Raw genomic sequence first — 23,112 nt, 5'->3', positions numbered from 1 at the left:
CACCACTTAGTTCGCGTGAAATTTTTGATGTATATGCGTATGTTATTTTATGACTCCTGAACTGTAAGACATAATCGGACATACCTAGATTATATCCCACGGATATCATAAAAAGTATCCTTCGTGCTATTTCAGACTATAACATACTTATTTCAGTTTTTCTGAGTTACAAACATCCATCCATACAAACTTTCACATTTGTTGTATTGAGTATCATTATTCCCGTGCATTACAGGGCACGTGGTTCCTCTCAGAATGCGAAGGGTTTAGATTGTAGTCTACCACGCTGGCCAAGAACGGATTGATAGATTTCACACGCTTTTAACGTTATGGAACCACACAATGTTTCATTTCACCGTTAAAGCAAGTTATATTTTAAATTGTTTAAATTAAAAACGCATATAACTCTAAAAAGTTAGAGCCGCGTAACGATGATCGAACTTTGTCTCTGTGTGGAAGCTCTTGCCCACTTGCACCGTTATTTTAAATATATTACGACGATATAAACATCGCCATCTAGACCCATAGTAAGCGCAGCTCGAGTTATGAGCACTACGATAACTAATGAATATATATAAATAATGTACAGATAAACACCCAGGCACTGAAAAGCATTTATGTTCATAGCACAAAAAATTCCTGTTGTAAGAATCGAACTCACAGCCTCGGAATCAGAGAGTCACGGCCAACTGCGCCATTGGGTCGTCTAAATAAAAGAATGAATAGGTTACGACAATAAGTACACACATCGCCAACTAGTTCCATAGCAAGCGCAGCTCGTGCTATGAGCACTACGATTACTGATGAATATTTATAAATAATGTACATAAATACTTATAAATACTCATAATATACAGATAAACGCCCAGACACTGAAAAACATTTATGTTCATAACACAAAAAAAACCAGTTGTAAGAATCGAACTCACAGCCTCGGAATCAGAGAGTCACGGCCAACTGCGCCAATCAGCCGTCAAAATAAAAGAATGAATAGGTTACAAATGAATAAAGAATAAAACAATTGTTCAAACAGTTATCTGCCTTTAATCTGCTTCTCTTCATAATCCCGCAGCCATAGTCATCCATTCGGTACCATTACAGGAAGAAAAATTAATACACTATTATATACTGTTACAGTTTGGTTTGAATATGTGTTACAGGTGAAGTTATGTGTAGTAGACTTTTAATAATTGTATTTTAAACTATTATTATTATAAATACATGCGGATCATGAAAACCAGGGTGCGACGCGATTTTGCCGTGTAATAAAATTTATAATATTAGTTTTATATGTAACGGACTAGCAGTTTATCGTTAAATAATTATTTGTACTTAGCATTCTATGCTGATCTATTACGCTAATGTTTGTTAGGAGTCAAATGTTTCGTATGTTTTTTTTAAATGTATCGATATTTAAAGCACGTTTACTATCGAATGCTTTGTATCGATTCTAATATCGGATATTGATAAACTGATTGTATCTAGTGAAACACAGAATATTGTATATACTTACTATCCTACGGTATCCAATTAGTTCTAACACGATTAAAAATTGAAATAGGTGTATACGAAACACTTGATTCCATTATAAGTACATTACATACAATATCGCATCGCACAATTTTGTTTTTAAGTCACTGTTTACCATACTGCTTTTTTGTGGGCGTAGTGGTGTGTTGTAGTCGATAAAATATGCGTACTCGATAAATTTTGATTATGGCCAAACATTCCTTTTTTTTAAATACACATTTTTTGCACTTGTAATAATTTTTGAAAATATAAATTTTGATAATATTTTTTCCCTTTGTTCCTAAATATTAATCCAAATAGTTTTTTTATTATCCTTAATATTGTATTTACAATTTTTCAACAGCCGAAAAATATGTTCAATTTTATAATATTATTTTTTAACGACTCTTGTTAAGTAGTAGGTAACAGTACAAATATTAATGATCACAAGTTGGTTTTCATTGGTCATTAACATACGTTAAATTACAGCCTTATTACTATCGGTAATACATATTATAACAGCGGGTCTTTATTGAAATGGGATCGTTATTTATTTACATAATATAATTATTGCTTGATTAATAAATAGAATAACTTAGGTTGTATGACTCTAAAATCAAATACTGGATCCAAAGTCTTCTATCAAGTGACATTTGTATATTATATTTTGTTAAGTTTACTATCACAAACGAATAAACTGAATTAGAAAAAAATTAGAAATGTGCACATTTTTCGGGCACCTCCCTTCACTTAAAACATATATAATAATTTTATATTTTTTTTGAAAATCTATAAGTATAATATTTCGAAATCTACTTTCCAAATGCGAGGCAATTTTATTAGTTTTTTTTCGTAGCTGCCCAAATAATATGCACAGTGTAGTTGGTTTATTGGTTCAACTCAGACCTGCTGTTACTTGTATTTTTCTAATAGAAAATTGCATTGAACAAATAAGTATTCTGCAAACATGGAAACGAAGGCAAATTTTTATGAAAAATCATCATATATTGCAACAAATATCTAACTTAAATACCTAGAAAAAGATCTTACCAAGCTAAACTTATAGTTCAGTTATAATTACATAAAACTAATAATACATTTTAATAAACTAAAATTACGAGAACAATATTTACAATTTACGACAATGCACATAATTATTCTATACATATCGCTTTAAACCTATCTATTAACAGAAATTAATAATCGAAAGGAAATCAGTAGGCCACTAAGATTGACGACACATTTTAACTACTTTCATAATATTGTTATTTTATCCTAAAACTATAAAGTGCAACATTTGCTATGTAAAACGAAACAACTCAGAGTATTTCAATAAATTAATGTTTGCTATAAACTACATTCTTTTATCGCCGTGAGTTAATTTTCCAAAATGTTGTACTTATTTACAAAATGCATTGTTATATAAATAAAAATGATTCAGCTGCTTAGATTATTTTGTCATGACAAGTGTCCAATTTGCTTTAAACAAATAAAGATTAGCGATATCAAATTTGTCGATATTATGCTATTTTACATCAATGTATTTTTGATAAAAACAACAATAAAAAGACGCTAATAACAAAATTGCTTTGCAATAATCCGCGAAAAATTAACTCCATCCAGAGCCTTGATTCTGCATCAAATTACGAGCTGTCTCTAAGCGTTCCAAATGTACGTCATAAGTTTGCGCACTTAGTTAAGAATGAAGTTTCAAGTTTGCAATAATTTTAATGAGAGAATCAAAGCCCAATAGGTCCCAAATAAAGCGTGCCGGCATCCCGCACTCCTAAAACGCATGCAGGAAAAGCAAACAATTAAATACATGCCTACCATCAATGTGACTAAAAGATCACTAACCGGCTTGCTTTATAGAATATATATTCCACACACAGGACCAAATAGATCCACAAAAACTCTAGACCACTGAGACAAATACTGTGCGAACAACCGCAAAGTCTTTGCTAGTTTCGCGGAATGTTGCAAAGTCACATTACAAGGTTTTCCATCAGTGGCGTGCATTCAACACATGAGTTACTTGCTTTTTTAAAATATTTTAATAAACATAATCAGAGCAGAGTTTTCTGCTTATAGTCGCCACCGTGAAGGTTTAACAAATCATCAAACGTCTTCAAATAAATATATAAAGAGTATAATATTAAATTGTGACGACCATTAGTTATTTTTGAGTTTGTACTAAACACCTATATTAAACTACCATTTATATATCATTGTAAAAGTAGCTACGTCGAGACGAATATATCAGTCGAAATGTTAATTTACATTTTATTTATGTTAAAAAAATCGTATTACGTTACTAAAGTTGGCTGGAATCGTAACATGATTCGAATAAGGCCAGTTTTACGACTTCGAAAGGAATTTTACATAGCATGTCTATAATATTGTAGATAATGCAAATTATAAAAAGACCAACGCGTCTTTGAGTTTTCGCATAACTTTGTGGCTTTGACAAAAGTCACTCTTAGCTGCCGTGGCTAAGTTTGAAATATTTTTAGTTCCTTACTAAATTTGGTACAAAAAGGTACGCTTGACGAATATCCCTTTCTTTAATTTCTTCTTAGTTGTTTTGGAGTAAGTATTAATACTTTTATAAGATAGAATAGCATAACTGTAATAAATATCATGTATCCTTTTGCTACTCATTCTAGCCAACAGAGCTGCGGTATAAAGAATTCAAATTTTCAAACCTACCACATTTTTTGATAACTTCATTCAAACACAGCAACTTAATGCTGGTTTCTTAAGTCTTAACATTACTCTGATAAGTTTGAGTAAGGTGAGACATTATTGAAAATAAAAAAAAATTAAAGACTTTTAAAGTATCACTTTTGGTACGAGTAAGTCAAGTTAACTTTGTATGATAAATTTAATCGGATATTCGCTCCTGCTTGATGTTAACGTAATCTGATGATAATTTAATCGTCGCTTTAACAGTTATTTGTTGGTTATTCTAAATGTTTAGATGTTAGAGTTGGTTTAGACCATGCCCTTGGACATCATCCGCACGGTGTTCTTCAAGGCCTGTCGCTTATTGCAGAACCATATTCTGATCACCTCCCGCTCATAGCCAAGTTGGTGGGCAAGGCCGGTTATTTCGGTTCCTGAAAGAATATGAACAAAATATGATAATTAAAGATTTTTAACTAAGATTTTTGTGGTTAATCAATATTTCTTTAATATAGAATGTCCCGTCGTGAACGCAATCCATGCAACTGGGTCGAAATATCGACAAATCATTATCGTGGTATGTACCCGTTGAAATATATTTAAGAAAAAAAAAATTATAATAACATTTTTATTGTTAGTCTATTTATTTGTTTTTGTAAGTAATATAATTTTTTTTAAATTTTTATATTAGACTAGCAGAGAGTGATGTTGTTTTAAGTTTTATTTAATATATCGATAAAGTATGCCTATACTTTAGTTTTTGTTTTGAATGTGAATTCATTTTATACCATTGGCTGCCTATTCAATAAAAAATTAAAATATTTTTTTTAAAATCCTCAATAGTTCAAGGTAGATTAAAATTCTTAAGACTGTGTATCACTTAATTTAAGGGGGACACCAAAACACTAATCAATTACATAAAAGATCTTGGGCAGGTTTGACTTGCGGATCTTCAAAAGCACGTAGGTAATTAATTTTGCTTAGTGGAACTTGTGCTTTAAATAAAAGTGTGCTGTGTAATATGTAAGAATTATGTATTTGCAGTGTTTCCGTTCAAACTTTTAAAACCTTTTTCATCGAGCTTTCAAAATTTTGGGACTATGTTCATCAGACACTTAATAAACCTTATATATTGTAAGAAAAACTGATGGACGCGTCTCAAAACTTAGCCATCCCTTTTTTTCTTTATCAAACTCTCGTATTGTATTACAGGGACTATGGTTATCAGACTCTTAATAAACCTTATATATTGTAAGAAAAACTGATGGAAGCGTCTCAAATTAGCCATTCTTTTTCTTTATCAAACTCTTGTATTGTATTACAATAAAAGAGGTAGATTTATAAAAGGGAAAGAATTGGTATCCAGAGGGGCTTTATATTGGGCGAATTCAAACTTCAAAATTTTTTTTTGTAATATTTTTTTTTAAATATTAATAGCGGGCAAACGAGCAAGTGGATCACCTGATGGTAAGTGATCACCGCCGCCCATAAACATCTGCAGCACCAGAGGAGCCACCAATGCGTTGCCGGCTTTAAAATGGTTTTAAAGCCATTTCAAGTAGGCCTACTTTATAAACACTTTTGAACCGTCAAGTACAAGTATGTATGTTTATAGTAAATCTACAACCGTTTCGGCAAGCAGATTCTACCGAGAAAGCTGGCAAGAAACTCTGTATTAGCTATTTTGACTATTGACTATTGACTATGGATTATCATTTCGATAGCCAGCCTGTCGGAGTTCGAACCCGGCACCTCCAGTCATAAGACCGCTGCGCTCACTGCGCCAGGGATGTCTCAAATAATTAAAAAAGGAAAAAAAGTGCGTACCAGAAGGATGCGTGTTCCTCTCAAAATGTGCGTTCAGCAACTCCAGCGCTTGAGGTGTGAAAGACGTCCGCCGCTTGCGTTTCTTACTCGGCTCCATTCCTATGAAGTCCGTCAGATGGTTCTGCCCCGATGCGTACCTGGAATGAGGGAATGTAGATTTTAATGACGTGGGAATAATACTCTCTTTCCATGCAAGATCTTTGTATACGGTTTAAGTTATGATAAATGTACATTATCATACGATATTATTAGATTATGGTGCAAACTAAACTAAACTTAATGGACAAGTTGAAAATAAGCGCTCTTCTTGTCGCACAGCGCACTGTATAACTTAAAAAGGATAGCTTTATTTTTAACATGTCAATTAAATTTGTGGTCTCGGAGTTTTTCTTTTTTTTCAGTAAATAATTGTCGGACCAAGTTAATGTCGCCTATTAATAGCAATAGCAAAACTTCGCAGGGCATGCTAGGAACATGTCCTGCGAAGTGCCGCTCTGTATCAATCTACGTGGGTGTTAAGCCATGCTCTACAGACCAGAACACACCAATGTTTTAAGGCGGCAGAAATAAGCACGGTGGTAGTGCTTCACAAAAAGCTCTACTTACTACTACTCTACTAGAGTTACGTAGAACAGAATTAATGGCTAAACTATGTAAACGATTTTCTTAAGGTAAGGCCAAAACAATGCATACGGATCGTGTCTGCGTCCCGCTTGCGACCAATCACAATGAGCTTTAAACGTGTTCGCCTTGTGATTGGACGTAAATTTTTGTTTGGAAGTACCTTGTTAGCAAAATAAGAGCATTTGTACATTTGTTTCTTTCATGTAACATTTTAAAAGCGAGGGAGCACTGAATGTAAATGTAACTTATGGCTAAACCTCAAATACTTCATCACTGACCGGTTTTATTTATAGTCAAAATTTTGTAAACAGATCGTTTGTAATTTTAGATTTTAAAATCGAGGTTTATCTTAATCTAACGGTCCTTGTTATTGTATTTTTACTGTCGAAACAAAAATCTGACGGAACGAAAATCCGTTTAAATGATAACAACTTGTCTGTAGACCCCTATTGTGTGTAAAGCGCGTAGTCAGAAGCTTGCTGAAGAGTTTACCGACTTCCGTAACGAAGTTCACGAAGAGCAAGCTTCACCGAACCACCAATAACAAATCTGGTGATTGGTTGCGCTCTGAACGCAAACTTGAACGCGCCTATGGACGCAAGTTTGACGCCGCAGTTTGGACTTGCCTTTATTAAGTAAAGAACAACGTAACGATTCTTCTGGCGTAGCAGACACAAAATAAAATACATTTTCGGAATTATATTGTAACTTATAACACAACGAGTAATAAGTTTAAATTCGCGTAATATCTTTAAAATATTTAATTATTGACTATGAGGTAAGACTTTACACGTTTAATACGTTACAAGAAGTTAGAAGGAGACAGTAAAAGTTTTATGTATGTCCTATTGGAACGCTCAAATAAACATTGTGCTCTATTTCAGAAAACAATTACAAAATGTTCGTGTTTTAATTTTATCGTAAGTTTTGTTACTTAAATACGATGCGATATTGCGGTGCTATTTTTCAAAAGCTCTTGACTAAATTAGGTAGGTACATGCAGAGGCGTGCATAGAGAGTAAGCACAGGGTATGCAGATTATATAAAATGACAAAAATCTCCAGTACGAGTTATATAACAACTTAAGGAACAACTTAACTTAAGGATAGGCATTGTAAGAGTTATAAAAAGCCTACCCTTAAGAGTTATTATTCGTACTGGTTTAATATAACTCATTTCATATCATCTGCATAGAGGGTATGCACAGGGTACATACATTGTGAATTATCATCGAAACTTCTAGAAATCGCATTATACTTTGCCAAACTTTATTAAATCAAGTTTTTCATGAAATATTAAATGAAATACTCCTTTGAAAACAATTTATACAAAGTTATTTTATCATACAGATGTTGAGGTGGAGCAGACGTCTCATTTCAAGTTCATATTGAAAAACAAAATGAGCTGATGAACGTCAAATGTAAATAATGAGCCTTGCTCTGGTTTCATAATGCCAATGTCATTTGAATCCCCCTACATAAATGAATCTTTAGTATTTAGAATACGCTTAGCATCTGTCTGCTCACGAAATATAAGTATGTAGCCATGGTAGAAGATTCGCTGGCTCGCATTGGAGGAGTCGCTTTCGAGTATGGAAATATTTGAACATCTGAGTAAAATGGATTTTATGAGCATCGAGTTAGAGTTCTAATTTTCCTGCAGCAGAAATTGATATACGAAAACGACACCTCGATTGCGAACGGAAAAATCTTGTACACTCTGTACATTCTATCAAGGAACGATCTTCCTTGAATACAAAATCACAGATTTATGCTAAAGTGAATATTATATTTAGTATTTGCTTACGTGGAAAATTGCTAGTCACTAGTTTCTTGAGCTTTCATGATGATAATAACAATGATATATGAAATTACTTTTCAAAGTTAATAATTAAATATAAATAAAAATACTAATTCCATTCATTTAAATTAATAGGGAGATATGCCCAATTTCACCAACGACCTTATATTTGAGAAATCCTATATTAAAAGCAGGCTGGCATGTTTAGGGGCCAGTTAGTCCTGTTATAATGGCCCCTTAAAACCCCTTTATCAGTAAAAAAAAAAAAAAAAAATCGTCCAAATAATACATGAATACATGTATTATATACAATACAAGATAAATATTTTATATTTATCTTTTTTAACAAAAAGATAAATATTTCTAAAAGTCAAAACCACTGTTCTACTCAATTTTTGAAGCTATATATTGCATGACTTTTTTGTAATTGTTTTGTTTTAATTTGAATTATTTTTTTTACTTTTTGTTTAATTTAATATTCACCTCATTTTATTTAGATTTCCTAAATGCACTATAATTTTATATTTTATCTCTTTTCTAGCTAGCTTGTTATTCTTGACCACTTTATTAATTTCATTGCTTTTACTGTTTTCCATTGTGTTAATTATTAATTCGTTTTTTGAATTCATTTAAACTTCCAAGCTCCAACACACACTTTAGGTTTTGCTTACAACAAAACTTGTTGTTATTTATATTTACATTTAGATTAAACTGAAATGAATATATAAAATTTCCGATATAACCGGTGGGTATCTACAACTGTGCGTGAAGTACGTACTCTCGTCGTAAAAAAACTGCCACATACGGACGAGTCCCATTTATAAAGGCCTGTTGCGTAAGAAAAAAAAATTTAGTTATTGATTGGGTTTGGGGATCTTTTAACCCAGCTATCATATAACTATTTCACTGTATCGGGGATGTTCGTGAAACTGGGCATTAATGACCTACACTAGAAGAAGTTCTTCCTAGCAAGTTAACGATGAATATTAAGATACTGTGTTTTGACATAATCCGTAAAACCTAGAAAATGCGAATGGTTTAAAGACTGTCAAAATCTGATGCTTACTGACAAACTTCTGTGAAATAACTACTATCCAAAAATTGTACGAGGGAGAAAGTTGAGATAAGTACAAAGATACGTCTGATATTATTATTGCCTTCTAAAAAGTTAAAAAATATGTTGTCCAATAAGTAGTGATTTCGTCACGACATTTTTTGAAATAGAAGAAGAGTTATTAAGGAAGATCACTATTAAACCATTTAAAATTTTACAAGGTTCTTTCTGTCAGTTGCTACCAGTCAAAGTAGTCAAAGCTATTAAAGTAAATAAATGTGTGAAGCAGAAATAGTCGCAATAAGTTGTGGTTTGGTCACAGACGTTTTCGGAAAAGGGGAAGTCGCAAATGGCCATCAGACAATTAAAAACTTTACAGCTCGATTACCACTAATGAAGACGAAATGGATGAGTCTATATCTTTATTAATTCAAGGACTGCTGTTAACAGATACGCTCGTTAAAAATTACCACCAAGAGAGAGGGCTGATTGTGGATTCAACGCACTATTTGCAATGTTAAACTTGCCCCGTTACCTCTAGATAATGCATTTTAACGACGCAGACGGTAAAATCGATGGATCCTAGTAGTCCTTGCAAGATTTTGAGTGATCTTCGCGATTTGTATGACATCTCAGTTGATTTAATCACGGGCCCTGGACGAAATGATATCGCGTGATCGTAATTCATTTAACATTAACTTTTAGTTTTGTTTTATAATAGAACTAGTTAACTTAAAACTAAATGAGTTCTACAAATAATAAGCAACTATGTTACTGTATTTTTAATAACATGATTTTAATTAATAATGAATTAATTATGCATTCAGAATTCCTTGTGTACATGAACATGAATTATTGAAAATATTAAGTGCTTATAATTAGATTTCTATACAATAGGTGGTAATACTTACATAGTAGGTTAATGGTTAATGTGTTGTTAAATGCTAATTATATCTGCATGAATGACGTCACCAGTTTAATTATTATAATATTATTTTAATTATAATAATATTATAAGCATCTAGCGTAAGTCATAGGTAAATGTTGTGAGTTTTGTTTTTTGTTAAGTTTCTGTGGAATAATAAATTAATGCTCTACATAACTAATAAATTAAACAAAGCATATAATAAAATGGATGCACATACAACCTAAACAAAGCTTCAGTTAGTCCAGATTTGAGAAATATCTTTAACGTTGCTAAGCGTTATAGGCCAAATGTGGTACACGGAACACGGTTTCACAAGACGCACAAATTCACTCAAACAGTAATATTTACCTCTCTTCAGCTTCCTTCATCCAACGTTCAAGCACCGGTTTGATTTTCTGCGCACTTTTTGGAGTTATATCCAATTTCTCAAATCTGTATCGAACATAAATTTTAATGTTAGAAATTTACTTGCGATCCAAAAAATCTAGCGCGTTGAAGCCGTTACGCGTTTAATTTATCCCAAACCGCAGCAGGCAAAAGTACAGGACATTGACATTGCGTTAACGTTTTAGACGTACAAAAAAAACAATAGGCAATTTAGGCCGCCGAAGTAATCAGTTTGATTAATACCGTACGTGGCAACAATAAAATGAATTCAATTAGAAACGGAAGGTAACGTATGCCAATGCCCTGGCTTTGAATTGCGCAAAATGAATATTAACAAAATTAATAATAATTAAATAATATATCATGCTAGATAAGATGGACAGTTCGAAATCAGTCGAGACGTAACATAGAACAAATGTGATAAAATTCTCACAACAATTACTCATAATGTCGAACGCTCGGTAGCCGGTACATTAGTGTAGCAAGTTTTGTCTTAACATCAAAATGTGATTCGTCTGATAAATAATGCCTTCTAATAATTACGCGTATGTGAATATTGTATACGTGTGAAAAGAAAAAGAACGAACGCCAAAACCGGTAATTACAAATAAATGTATGCGGCTTACATTCACGTGGTATGCACGGATCGCCGATGTAGATAAGATAGCATTAAATAGCGTTGAAACATTTTGATTTAAAGACAATTTACGTACGGCCTGGGCCGCTGAGTGAGTTGAAGCGTGTGCTTAATGCATGTAACATGGCAATACATCGGAAGCTAACATCAGTAAAAGATCTGTCATTTAGAGTACTGGTTAGTAATGTTTATATCTGAGAAGTTAAGTGTAATGCAATCGATTGTACAGATGTAAATGATATTAGCTTCGATGTAACTGGTGTAAAGGGGTAAAAAAAACAAAACACATACATGTTTTGTTGTTGTGAAGACAGCTGAGCTGCTAGCATCTGCGAAGCCAGGGCACTGGGGACGGTAACAAATTATATGTTAGAGTTTATATAATAAGATCACCCCTTATATGTTAAAGGAGCACAAAGGTAGTATAAAGTACACAAAAGTGCCGCACGCTTGGTTTTTCTTCTTCCAACTCGGAGAAATGATAGTTTTCCTTATTTTAAGTGACATTTATTATTATACTCATGAAGACAGCTCAGAAAGAGACAATGAAATTAAAAACATTACTTTGGTTTAAGATATAGCTTTCTTGTAGTGTCAAGCATTGTACAAGGTATTGAATATTGATGAGAAGTTTGCTTTATCCACTGATTAACTCGTAAAAATTAAAAATATTAGTGGCATCTATGATTTTTTAAAATTTTATTACAATACTAGCTGACCCGCGCAACTACTACGTATATACATATCCTATATGTTGACCCGGAATACCAGCTACCACTATGCCAAATTTTATTTAAATCCCTTCAGTAATTTTCACGTGATGCCCGTACAGACAGACAGACAGACAAAAATTAAAAATAAATCAGTTTAGGACTCAGTATCGATTATGAAGCATCCCCCGGTTAAAATTTTCATAATGTATTAAATGTACAGACATCTTCCAGTTGCAGTTTTATTATAAGTATAGAAGATTAAATTCCAGTTTTTTGCCCCATGTAGAAACTATTTTTTCTTGCTGAAATAAATTTAATGACGACGTCTTTCTCAAGCTCAAAGTGAAAGTCTACTTTTATAATTAAAGGGCATAAGTACTCAATAAATATCTTATTCCACTGGCAATAAACTATTACAGTGGCAATTTAAAAAACTCAACATTTGAATGAATGAGAAATAGTAGTACGCAGGTAAAGCATAACAAAAAGTACAAGAAAATTAATTCGGAATTACAGTAAACAAAACCTTTGTCATAAGATGTCGCAGACAGCTTGATATAAAATTGTAATAACTTGGGTCATGCTTAATTCAATGTTTGTCGATAGTAAGTAAATTTCAATTATAGTTATGGACATTGACCTTATACATATGAAAATATATTTACCATAACGGTTTTAAGTGGAACATTGATCTAAACGAAACTGTGCTCATGGAAGGAGCTTTTGTTAATTCAATTGAAACCTTTATTTTCAGGTGAGCTTGTGGTTGAGGAAAAAGTATATTTTGTTGTCTACGTTTGACTGTTTAGTTTTTCTAGTATAGTTAAATTATAAGATCCTGGAGGATAATCATTACCAGCCGACTACAGGGCACGAGTCTCCCTTTAGAAAGAGAACGGATTAGGCTGCTGGCCAAGTGTGGTAATGTAACCATTTTCAAACATTTTCCAGTAGTGGGAATGTAACCCACGGCCTTAGACTCAGAAAGCAGGGTCGCTGCAAACTGCCGGATCTCTCAGTTATGCAGGTTTCCTCACAATGATTTCGTACACCGTTATGTAAGTGATATCCGATTGCTTAAATTATTAGGGGCTTAGAAACATCGCTGTATTATTTTAATCTTGTTCAAGTTTTGTTTCAGTAATACAATCCTTATTTTTTACACGAGTAGACAAGTAAAAAAAATTTTTAAAAATAATGCGCTGGGCTTTATTCTGCAATTGGAATCTGAAAATTGTGTTGATAAACCATTCAAAAAAAAATTATAAAACCTTCAAAATACTCTACTGTTCATTGGTCCGGAGTCACTTGCTTGCCAAATATGGAATCCTGCGTATCACGTTTATATCAATAAAATAGAAAGCATTCAAAAGAAATTTATCACACATTTCCCCTTCCTAAAACTTCTTAGGAAATGTCATGTTCGGACTTACCCCCCACTTAAATTGTACCCCTTCATATACGTAGAAAAATTGCCGACGTTTGTATCTTACTTAACATTGTTAGAGGGTCAAAAGATAAACCGGAATTACTTACTAAGTTAGACTTTATTGTACGCTCACGATTACCTAGGCATAAACAGATTCTGGACATACCTTTAAATAAAACTAATAACAGATTTAATTATTTTGGAATCCGTGTTTCTCGACTTCTTATTTGTGTAAATAACTACCCCGAAATTTTAGGGTAATATGAATAGTAATATCAATTTTTTTTTAGATAAACTCTTGCATGTTAGGTTATTTTTAGGTATAGTTTTCTGGATTTTGGCTGGGTTCTACCAGGTACCCTTGTTTTATATAGAACTTATCTGTGGAAACCTGTAATTAGTTTTAAGTCAACCAATTTTTGAACTGTTTAGTCATTACAACTGTTGGAATTCCAATTAAAGAAAAATAAAATAAAAATAAATTAATATAAAATTGTTAGGTATTGTTGTAACAATGCCATTTTCTTTGATCACAACTTGCTACACGCAGGATGATTTGATTTGATGTTTTGATTTTCATTGGTTTTTTTTTATTCCACTACACACACACACACTACACGTTTGCAGTCAAGGGCTTACCCCTTGACTGCAAACTCACCTGGTGGTAAGTGATGATGCAGTCTAAGAAGGTAGCGGGCTTATCTGTTAGGGAGTAGGTATAGTAGTACCCCTAATCGGTTTCTACACGACATCTCACCGGAACACTAAATCGCTTAGCAGTACGTCTTTGTCGGTAGGGTGGTAACCTAGCCACGGTCAAAGCCTACCAGACCAGACCAGGGAAAATTCAGAAATTAAAAATTCCCAAATACCTCTGCCGGGAATCGAACTCAGGACGTTCGACCGTCTTATTTGTCGTCAAAGTTTGTTGTTTGGAAGCAAGGTCACTGAGATGATTCTTAAGTATTCCTTTTGCGAACCAGTTGATTGATTTATAAGGAGTCTTAACTTTTTTTATGTTGCTTGTTTTTGCTGTTAGTTGCGACTCTTCATCGTGGAACTCTGGTTATTTGGATTTCGTTATTATTAAAAAACCAAGGATCACTGTTTATCTGACGCATTAAAAAGATAGAGTTCTTTGTAAAACTGTTACGTTGGAATCACTGTAAATTTCTAGAATCTATAGATAAATATAATAAAAGCGGTGATAGCCCGGTGAGCAGGACTTCGGCTACACTTCCGGGTGGCCGAGTTCGAATCCCAGCACGCACTTCTAACTTTTCTAAGTTATATGCGTTTAATGCAATTAAAATATCACATGCTCCAACGGTGTAGCAAAACATCGTGAGGAAACCTGCGTACGTAGAGTTATCCATAATGTTCTCAAAGGTGTGTGGAGTCCACCAATCCGCACTGGGCCAGCACGGTGGACCACGGCCTTAACCCCTTCTCATTGTGGGAGACCCGTGCCCTGTAGTGGGCCGGTAATGAGTTAATATAATAAAGGTAAATATTAAATAATAAAGAGATACTAGGAACATTCGGGTTGATCAAAACAATCAACTTTTAAATACAGTTGATGTGTAGAGAGGCTTTAATTATTTCGATAGCACTTACTTATAATAACCTAGGCAGTTAACAAATATAATGAATTCTTTTGTTCCAGCTGCCAACAGCGTTACGGTCTCTAAGTGATGCATAAGGTGTATTCAGGAATAATAAATTTTAATTATAATGCAAATTAATTGAGTCCAGCATAATCAAAGGGGTAGCAACGTCACAATAGCAAATTGGGGGCAGAAAAGAAAAATTAATGGAAAACGAAATCACGACGGGGACAAAGACAGGGGAATTCTACTCTTTTAATTACACGAAAAAAGTAATTACGGCAAGATAATTAATTAACTGGAACAGAAGTAACGATTAATGATTTTATTATACGAACGAGGTCGTCGGGGTCGAGTTGAATTTCCTTCGAGTTGTCTAACACGCCCGCTCCCCGATCGGCCCAATCGTGAAAAAGGTTTTCGATCATTTGATTTACTTTCAATTAAACGTTATTAGTGGAATCGATGAAGCCCGCGTAGCGAAACGATTTTGTTTCGCGTTGTTTTGGTGACCGATACGAAGGCGCTGCTAATTTGGCGTACAATTCAGGCAATTTTACTTTAATTTCAAACAGTCTCTACAATTACACACTGTTCGAAATTAAAGTAAAATACAGAGGTTAATTAATATAAATTGATTTAATTTTGAAAGCACATAATATAAACAACTGAGATAGCTGAAACGGCAAGAGTCGTAAGTACGCTACTCTAATAGAGAGTTTCATATGCCATGGAGTAAAAAAAAAAATCTTGCAGGATCATTCAACGCGGTTTATTACCTCATCTGGTGACATAGGGGCTGGCGCATTTTTGCGCAAAGCATCAGTCTGGCTGTTCATCGCGGCAATTTAGCCAATGTGATACCATTCGATGCGGGCATGACCTTAACAGTCATTAGTTTAGCTATAATTTTAATTGTAACATTATACTTCGAATCATTTAGAAAAAAAAAATATATCTGCGTTAAAAAGTCTTCATCTGCCTATGAAACTCCCGTCAAAATAGGTTTCGAGGTGGTTCCTCGAAGATTATCTCAGACCAATGGCCCCAAAGGCTCACAAAAGTTTTAAAGAAATGTTTTAATGTTATGTTTTCTAGACAAATTAGTTGAGCAGGTGCCAAATCAGGGACTGACGGACTGACTGAGGCTGGGAGTAGGTAGGTAATTCATATTTATTATATTTTAACTTTAAACAATTTAAAAGAGGAGACGACAAAATTATATTAAAATTTAATGATTCTTCATAACGTAAAAATAACAAATCTACTTGAGGCTGTAGCTTAATAACAAATAATTTTTCCCTAAAATTCAAATGTTCTTAAGGAACACATCAATAATTATAGTTTTATATATTTTGTAGAGATAATACTGTGATAATGTGATGTTCAGCAGAGTTTATAGGTTCTTGAACGATCTATAGTTTAGTTATCTGTCTTAACAATAAGAATTAAATCAATCAGTTAAAACAGCATATTAAAACTTATTTAACAAATCGTAGTAATTACACGATTGATGAATTCCTTAACGACAAGGCTGCTTGTATCTCTCGCAAAACAGAAAATTACGAAGATTGTTAAACTATAAAATGATGTTGGAAAAGTGCAATCTGCTGAGTTTCTTGCCGGCTCTTTTCAGTGGAATCTGCCTTCCAAACCGGTGGTAGAGTCACTACAAACAGACTGACTTGACATTTCAAAAGTGCTTATAAACTAAGACTACTTTAAATAAATGAAATTTGAATGTGAATAACTTTAGTATGAAGTTGCGATCGTCGAGAGCATATTAAAACATATACAATAGTCGCCATATATTAAAGGATTCACTATATCTCTTCTTACTTTCTAATCGTAAACGGAAGAAGAGTAAGAAAAATGTATAATTATTAGGTACAATGCTCATAGAAAAAATGTATAGGCGTGCTACTTCGCGACCACGGGGCAGAACGGAAGCCCGTCAAAAAATGGTAATTAATTAAACGGATTGTAAGCAATGAAAGGAGTCACGCTGTTTTACAAATCACTTCAATTAACAATATTAAAAAGTTATTGTGATATCCGCGTGACGGAGGAGCTATAAAAAAATATATCGTTTCCGTCTCCCCAATGGGGAGTTGTGGACACGTTATTTCGACAAATAATAATTATGTTTAGGATAGTCTGTTTTATGTTTGGTGGGAGGCTTCAGCTGCGGCTACCCCTAGCGTCAAAGACGTCGCACTAAGCGATTTAGCGTTTCGGAACGCGGGGTCATGTCACGTAGAAACCGCTGTCGCTTAGGGGTATTTTTGATACCGTGACTTTGAATTGATTCTGCATAATTTTTTTTGTATGTAGCATGTTCTTTAAGCACGTTAAGGCAACATAGCATGGTGAACTACACTAGCACTAGCTTCTGCCCGCGACTTCGTCTGCGTGGACTTCAAACTTATGAACCTTTATGAACTTTCTATACTAATAGTTCCTACCACGGGAAGTATAGAAAGTTCATGTCCTTTTCCATAGCATAGGACATGCATACCAAATATCAAAGCTGTCTATCCGCGGCTTAGCTCTTAAACAATTTTAAATTTGCCCTCGCGAACGACTTAAGGAATCGGGATAAAAGGTATCCTTTGTTTTTTTCCATATCAAAAAACATGCACGCCATATTTCATCTATTTAGATTTGCGTGTCCGTCCGTGTCCGTATTTGCGTGATTGAGTAACAAACATCCACACTTTCACATTTATAATATTAAGTAGGATAAGTAAGATTTATATTTATACGTATTCCAAAACTATGGATGGCTTATATAATTGATACAAACGAGATTAAAAGTCATTGGCAGCAAGTGGTTGTTTTTGAAGTTATACTTCTTTTGGCGCGTTAGGGAAAAATGGTGAGAGTAATTTTTTACGATGCGCGCGCACACCGTCACAAGAAACCGACACTATGAAGTAAGCTGTAGTCAACATTTTAGTTTTTCTTAAAAAAGGTTTGACAGTTGACTTCCAATAATTCAAACAATACCTTTTTTCTATTGTTAGTGTCGTTTTACAATAAAACGTAGAAAAAGGCGATAGATAAAATTTTTAAAAACATTTTTATCTTGTTACGCCAAAGAAGAATAACTTCTAACACATAACATCTTCTAACACACACACACACGTTTTTTTATTTATAAATACCAGTGCCAGTACCAGTGAGTCTTCTTTCTCAAGATACTCCACTCTCTATAACATTAACACTTAGGAGTTTAGATTGTGATTTTATAAAGGGATATCATTGCACATTGAATTAAGAACATACGGAATCCCCATTCAGCCGTTATGTTATCCAAGTGTTCAGGCATTGGGTCCAAAAACAGTGAAAACGCTCCGCGCACGACTTTACAGTACAGCAACATTCTGACCTACACAAGAAAATGTGACCTAGCAACATTCGCAGGTCGCAATTTTCGAATCGGAACCCACACAATTTTGTTTTCCCATTTTTCCATTTAATGGTGAACGCTTAGAACATTAATTATCATCATATCTACCCATTACCGGCCCACTACGGAGCACGGGTCTCCTCCCACAATGCGGCTTAGAGTTAAAATAATTACTGTCAACTGATATGTTCGAGAAAGCAATCCAAAGTGGAGGGGTTTGTGATGCTTCAATATTAGTCTTGTACACGGATTCTGTATATTCTTAATTCTGTGGCTTAGCATAGTTTAAATAAAATTAGCGTTCATTATTCACTTTCCATTCAAAACTGTTTATGCATTATTGAGTCAGAAAGATCCATACTTCCTAACATTCTTTATCTCAAAAATCTATACAAACATTCATATTTTTAAAATCGACATTTCTTGTCATAATGTAAGTAAATAAAATGTATTTTTATTGAACCAAGCGTGCGACGTAAATAAATTAAAAATGTAACAGAGAACTCCATTTCATAATTTTACTAATTTGTAAATTATATTATAATTGTTCTAATACGGCTGTAAACAAATCTTTAAAATCAATAGGTGTTTGTGTCATCCATTCAACAATGCTCCACTTGGAATCTACTACTGAAATTGTAATTTTTTTTTTAAATTTACGACGGGAAACTCACTTTGCTGTCTGTATATAGTATATCTATGTAATCAAGATGAATGTATTATTTTTATATAAGCAGCCAATAAATTTGTGCTTACGGCTGATGATGGGGAGGTTTCCCCCAACGGAGTGGTATGCGTCAGGCATTTTCTCTGTATAAAAAAAAAAAAACAACAAAAAAAAAAAAAGGTTTAGCGTCATGCTTAGTTTTTAAAAATTTAGATAGACTTTGTGTAACTATTTATATGCTATACTATAGCGCTATACGCTGATTTTGATAAATGTCACCTAAGAAAATTTTCTGATATATTGTTAAAGGCTCCATATATATGAGGGGATGAAGAAGTATATTCACGTCGCTTAAATTTTTTTAGAGATTTGTATAAAACCGAATTAGCAACACTAAACAATCATAAAGAAAATGATGTGTACAAATAAAATATAATGATTGTGAGATAATAGTGTGTTTTCTGAGCTCTTACCTGCAAATCGCTGATTGGCTGTACGCGGGCCCCTCGGTAACGGAGAGGGCCTGTCCGACCTGAGTCTGCGTGAGGCCTAGGCCAAGCCGCCGTAGTTTGAAGGCCTTCGCGAACTCCTTGATGTCTTCTAGGTTGATGCCGTCCACCACGTTGCCAGACGATTGGCTGATAGTTGGTTGATCTAGGAAAAGAAATCAACAAACATTAGGGCCAATATTTCAATTTTTGACCATCGTCATCAGCCTACCTGACGTCACAGCGGTGAGCACTGTGAATTTAAGTAGGAGGTTCCGGGTTCGATTCTCGGCAGGGGCATATGGGAATTTATAATTTCCGAATTTTCTCTGGTCTGGTCTGGTGGTAGGCTTTGGTCGTGGCTAGTTACCACCCTACCGACAAAGACGTGCCACTAAGCGCTTTAGTGTTCTGGTGCGATGTCGCATAGAAACCTATTAGTGGTATGACTACAATACCTTTCGTTTATCGAAAAGAAAATTTACTTGTCGTAGTCGTATGTTCTTGTGTCAAAAAAAAATAAACAGGGGTGAGCACTGATACGAGTATCTCTAGTACGAGTTTTACTCAGTTTAGGTATCAGTGATTCAACCAAACATAGTATTGAGCTATGAATAATCGTGTGAAAAATGTTTCTTTTTAAATTATATATTATTATTATTATACTCCCTATCCCGCTACCATCTTAGACCGCATTATCACTTATCAACAGGTGAGATTGCAGTCAAGGGCTAACTTTTACTCCACTTTTGTGCATCAATTTAATAGTCTGTACAGGATTTACTTTACCGGATTGTAATCACTAAAATACCATAATAAGATTCACCGTAAAATCTGCATATACAAATTAGGGGAAACATATTGAGTTTTTGCTCTCAGTTTTTTCTATTGTAAAGAGGGAGGACTTATCTGTACCCATCAACGGGGCTTTATAGCTTTAGGATTTGAAGTCTAAAACTGTCAAAAGCAACTTAACTTTAGAGCAGACGTAAGAAACCACAGACTAGGTGTAAAGTAAAAGCGGACATTATCGAAGCTCGTTCCGTAATTAAGAACGTGTCTAAACACGCCAATTCCGAAGAAAGTTACAGCCGAAATACTTAATTGGCATTACTTTTCAAATTGTTCTCTTACACGTAAGGGTGCTCACATACGTATTCGGCAACAATCGGTACATCCGGAGAGCGTAGTAAAGCCACCCAGTTATGTGGCTTAAACTTATACTAATTGCAAACGACATGAACGAAGAACGGAAACCAAAAAAGAACGAAAGACCTGTCTAGAGTAACGGTGATAACGGTATGGAAAAATATATTGGCTCGGTTTACTAGCCTGTAGTATACAGACTTAATAAATCGTTGGTCCGATTTTTTTTTGGTTTGTTGGTTGATAATTAATATATCTAAGTATAGACTAGCAATTGCGAGTAGCTTGACTTCAAATGCTAAGTAATAAAACAGTTAAATGTGTAGCTTACTTGCCAAGAATCCTATTTTATTAAAAGAGAGAACTTGAATCTAGCTCATGACTAGGCTCGACTTGACTAGCTTTGGCTTGACCACCAAAGACGAAAGTTTAAGCAATAGATCTTCACACATAACAAGTGGTATCAAATCATCAAAATGGAATCGCGTTCAGACACTTAGTCGGCCTTATAAAATAAACTAATTCGAATTTGCCACTTGATCTGAGTAAGTGTGGAGGCACCCGACGTACCGCGGGTCAATAAACGTACGGACTGTGGACGGAACACGCAAACTGTAATTGTATCTAATTAATTTATAACATTTATTAAACAATTAAGAGTACGGTATCTCGATGCATTATCGCCGAATTCGGGCGCCATACGCTACTCTTGGCCAATTGACTTATCTTTGTAAATTAATAAATGGGCGAGTCTCATCACGCGATAGAATTGGGACTCTTAACTTTTAACCTCACGTTGTTAAGGAGTAATAATTGGAACCTTTTAACCAAACAAGTGAAAACGTTCCAATTATTAGGTTACTCGTTTCTTTAATAGATCCTTCCAAAATAGCAATCTTTTGGGTGCTGTTAGACATTTTTGTTTTTTCTTTACAATATTTCCCAAAATACTTCATAAATAAGATTTTTTCGACCTTATTACGTAGACTACCGGTAAAAAACGTCAAAAAAAAAAACAACAACTAAATAGCATGAAATATTTTTTTTCTACAACATTTCTAAGTCAGTAAAATGTAACAATTCCGAAGTATGTACTTTGTATACAGTTCTGTTTTATAGAATAGCTACCATATGAAAAAGGCGGATATTGGGTCGAGCCCCAGATAAATCTGTGTACTTAAAATAAAAATTAAACTGTAAACCTCTGCCACTTTTGAAATTGGTCAGAAGTCTTAGTTATTTGACGCGTCTTTTTACGCGTGGTTTTATTAAAAGCTATTTAATAAAACCACGACCAATAATAAACCATCTATAGGATTATAGATGGCAATCTAGTGTTGCCCAAATGCAAGAACAAGACGAGACTTAGCCAGTCTTGGTCTTGGTCTTGCGCCAATACACCTGGTCTTGGTCTTGGTCTTGGTCTTGCGCTCCCAGTCTTGGTCTTGGTCTTGGTCTTGCAGCAAGAGTCTTGCAAGTCTTGCAATTACCTATTAGTCTATTACTATTTATTAAAGTTTACTTTAAATCTTAGAAAAACGTATTAGAATTGGAACATTGTGAGCTTGAATTAACATAGCCATAGTAAAGATCAAGCAGATTAATAAATAACTGAAGATTTGATAAGAAATTCGAAAAATCAACTGACCTATATGTCGTTTTCCATGGAAGTAACTGTTTCTTAATAAACATTTATGATTTATAAGCTTACATTTGCTAAAACATGTAAAAAAACAAATTAATTACAATAACTTGACTGTATTTTAAAGAACAATACTTATCTGTCTAGAAAGAGATTGAACCCTCAACTTATAAGAAATTTAATAAAAGAGTTTTACGATTTATCATTTATTTGAATAAAAAATAAAATACAACACAAATCAACAGCTTTATCATTAGGTTATGATACTTTATATCAATTCTTTTGACCAAGAATTAATACAAAGTAACCATCTGGCTGACTCATCACTTAACCTATTTCTATGTTTTCTAATTACTAATGATGCTTTAGAAAATAACCTCTCAGCAGGTACTGAAGTTGCAGGTATTGAGAGAAAATCACGGGCCATTTTCGATAAAATCGGATACTCTGTCTCATGCGTCCTCCACCAATCTAAAATCACCAATCTGAAACTTATTTATTCTTTGGAACACCTGTAGGTACTCTTAAAATTCGAAATTATTTTGCATGAATAGTGT

At 34.0% G+C, this 23,112-nt stretch overlaps 1 protein-coding gene across 5 annotated transcripts in view; it reads right to left on the bottom strand.

Moving 5' to 3' along the window:
• Window positions 1-4,378: 4,378 nt before the first annotated feature.
• Window positions 4,379-23,112, bottom strand: part of LOC120628930 (POU domain, class 6, transcription factor 2) — a 271,663-nt gene continuing 252,929 nt past the window's right edge. For 3 of the 5 annotated variants that reach the window (XM_039897611.1, XM_039897612.1, XM_039897613.1), the window contains 5 exons: window positions 19,753-19,933; window positions 11,743-11,796; window positions 10,776-10,859; window positions 6,022-6,158; window positions 4,379-4,628 (listed from right to left, as the gene is read on the bottom strand). In XM_039897611.1, coding sequence (XP_039753545.1) covers window positions 4,504-4,628; window positions 6,022-6,158; window positions 10,776-10,859; window positions 11,743-11,796; window positions 19,753-19,933 — 581 coding nt within the window. In that variant the 3' untranslated portion in view covers window positions 4,379-4,503. The remainder of the gene's footprint in view (window positions 4,629-6,021; window positions 6,159-10,775; window positions 10,860-11,742; window positions 11,797-19,752; window positions 19,934-23,112) is intronic. The other 2 variants (XM_039897614.1, XM_039897615.1) reach the window with 2 other exon arrangements.

Source organism: Pararge aegeria, chromosome 13 (genome assembly GCF_905163445.1).
Source record: "Pararge aegeria chromosome 13, ilParAegt1.1, whole genome shotgun sequence".
NCBI classification, from domain to species: Eukaryota; Metazoa; Arthropoda; class Insecta; order Lepidoptera; family Nymphalidae; genus Pararge; species Pararge aegeria.
This window is presented reverse-complemented; position numbering and strand designations above follow the sequence as displayed.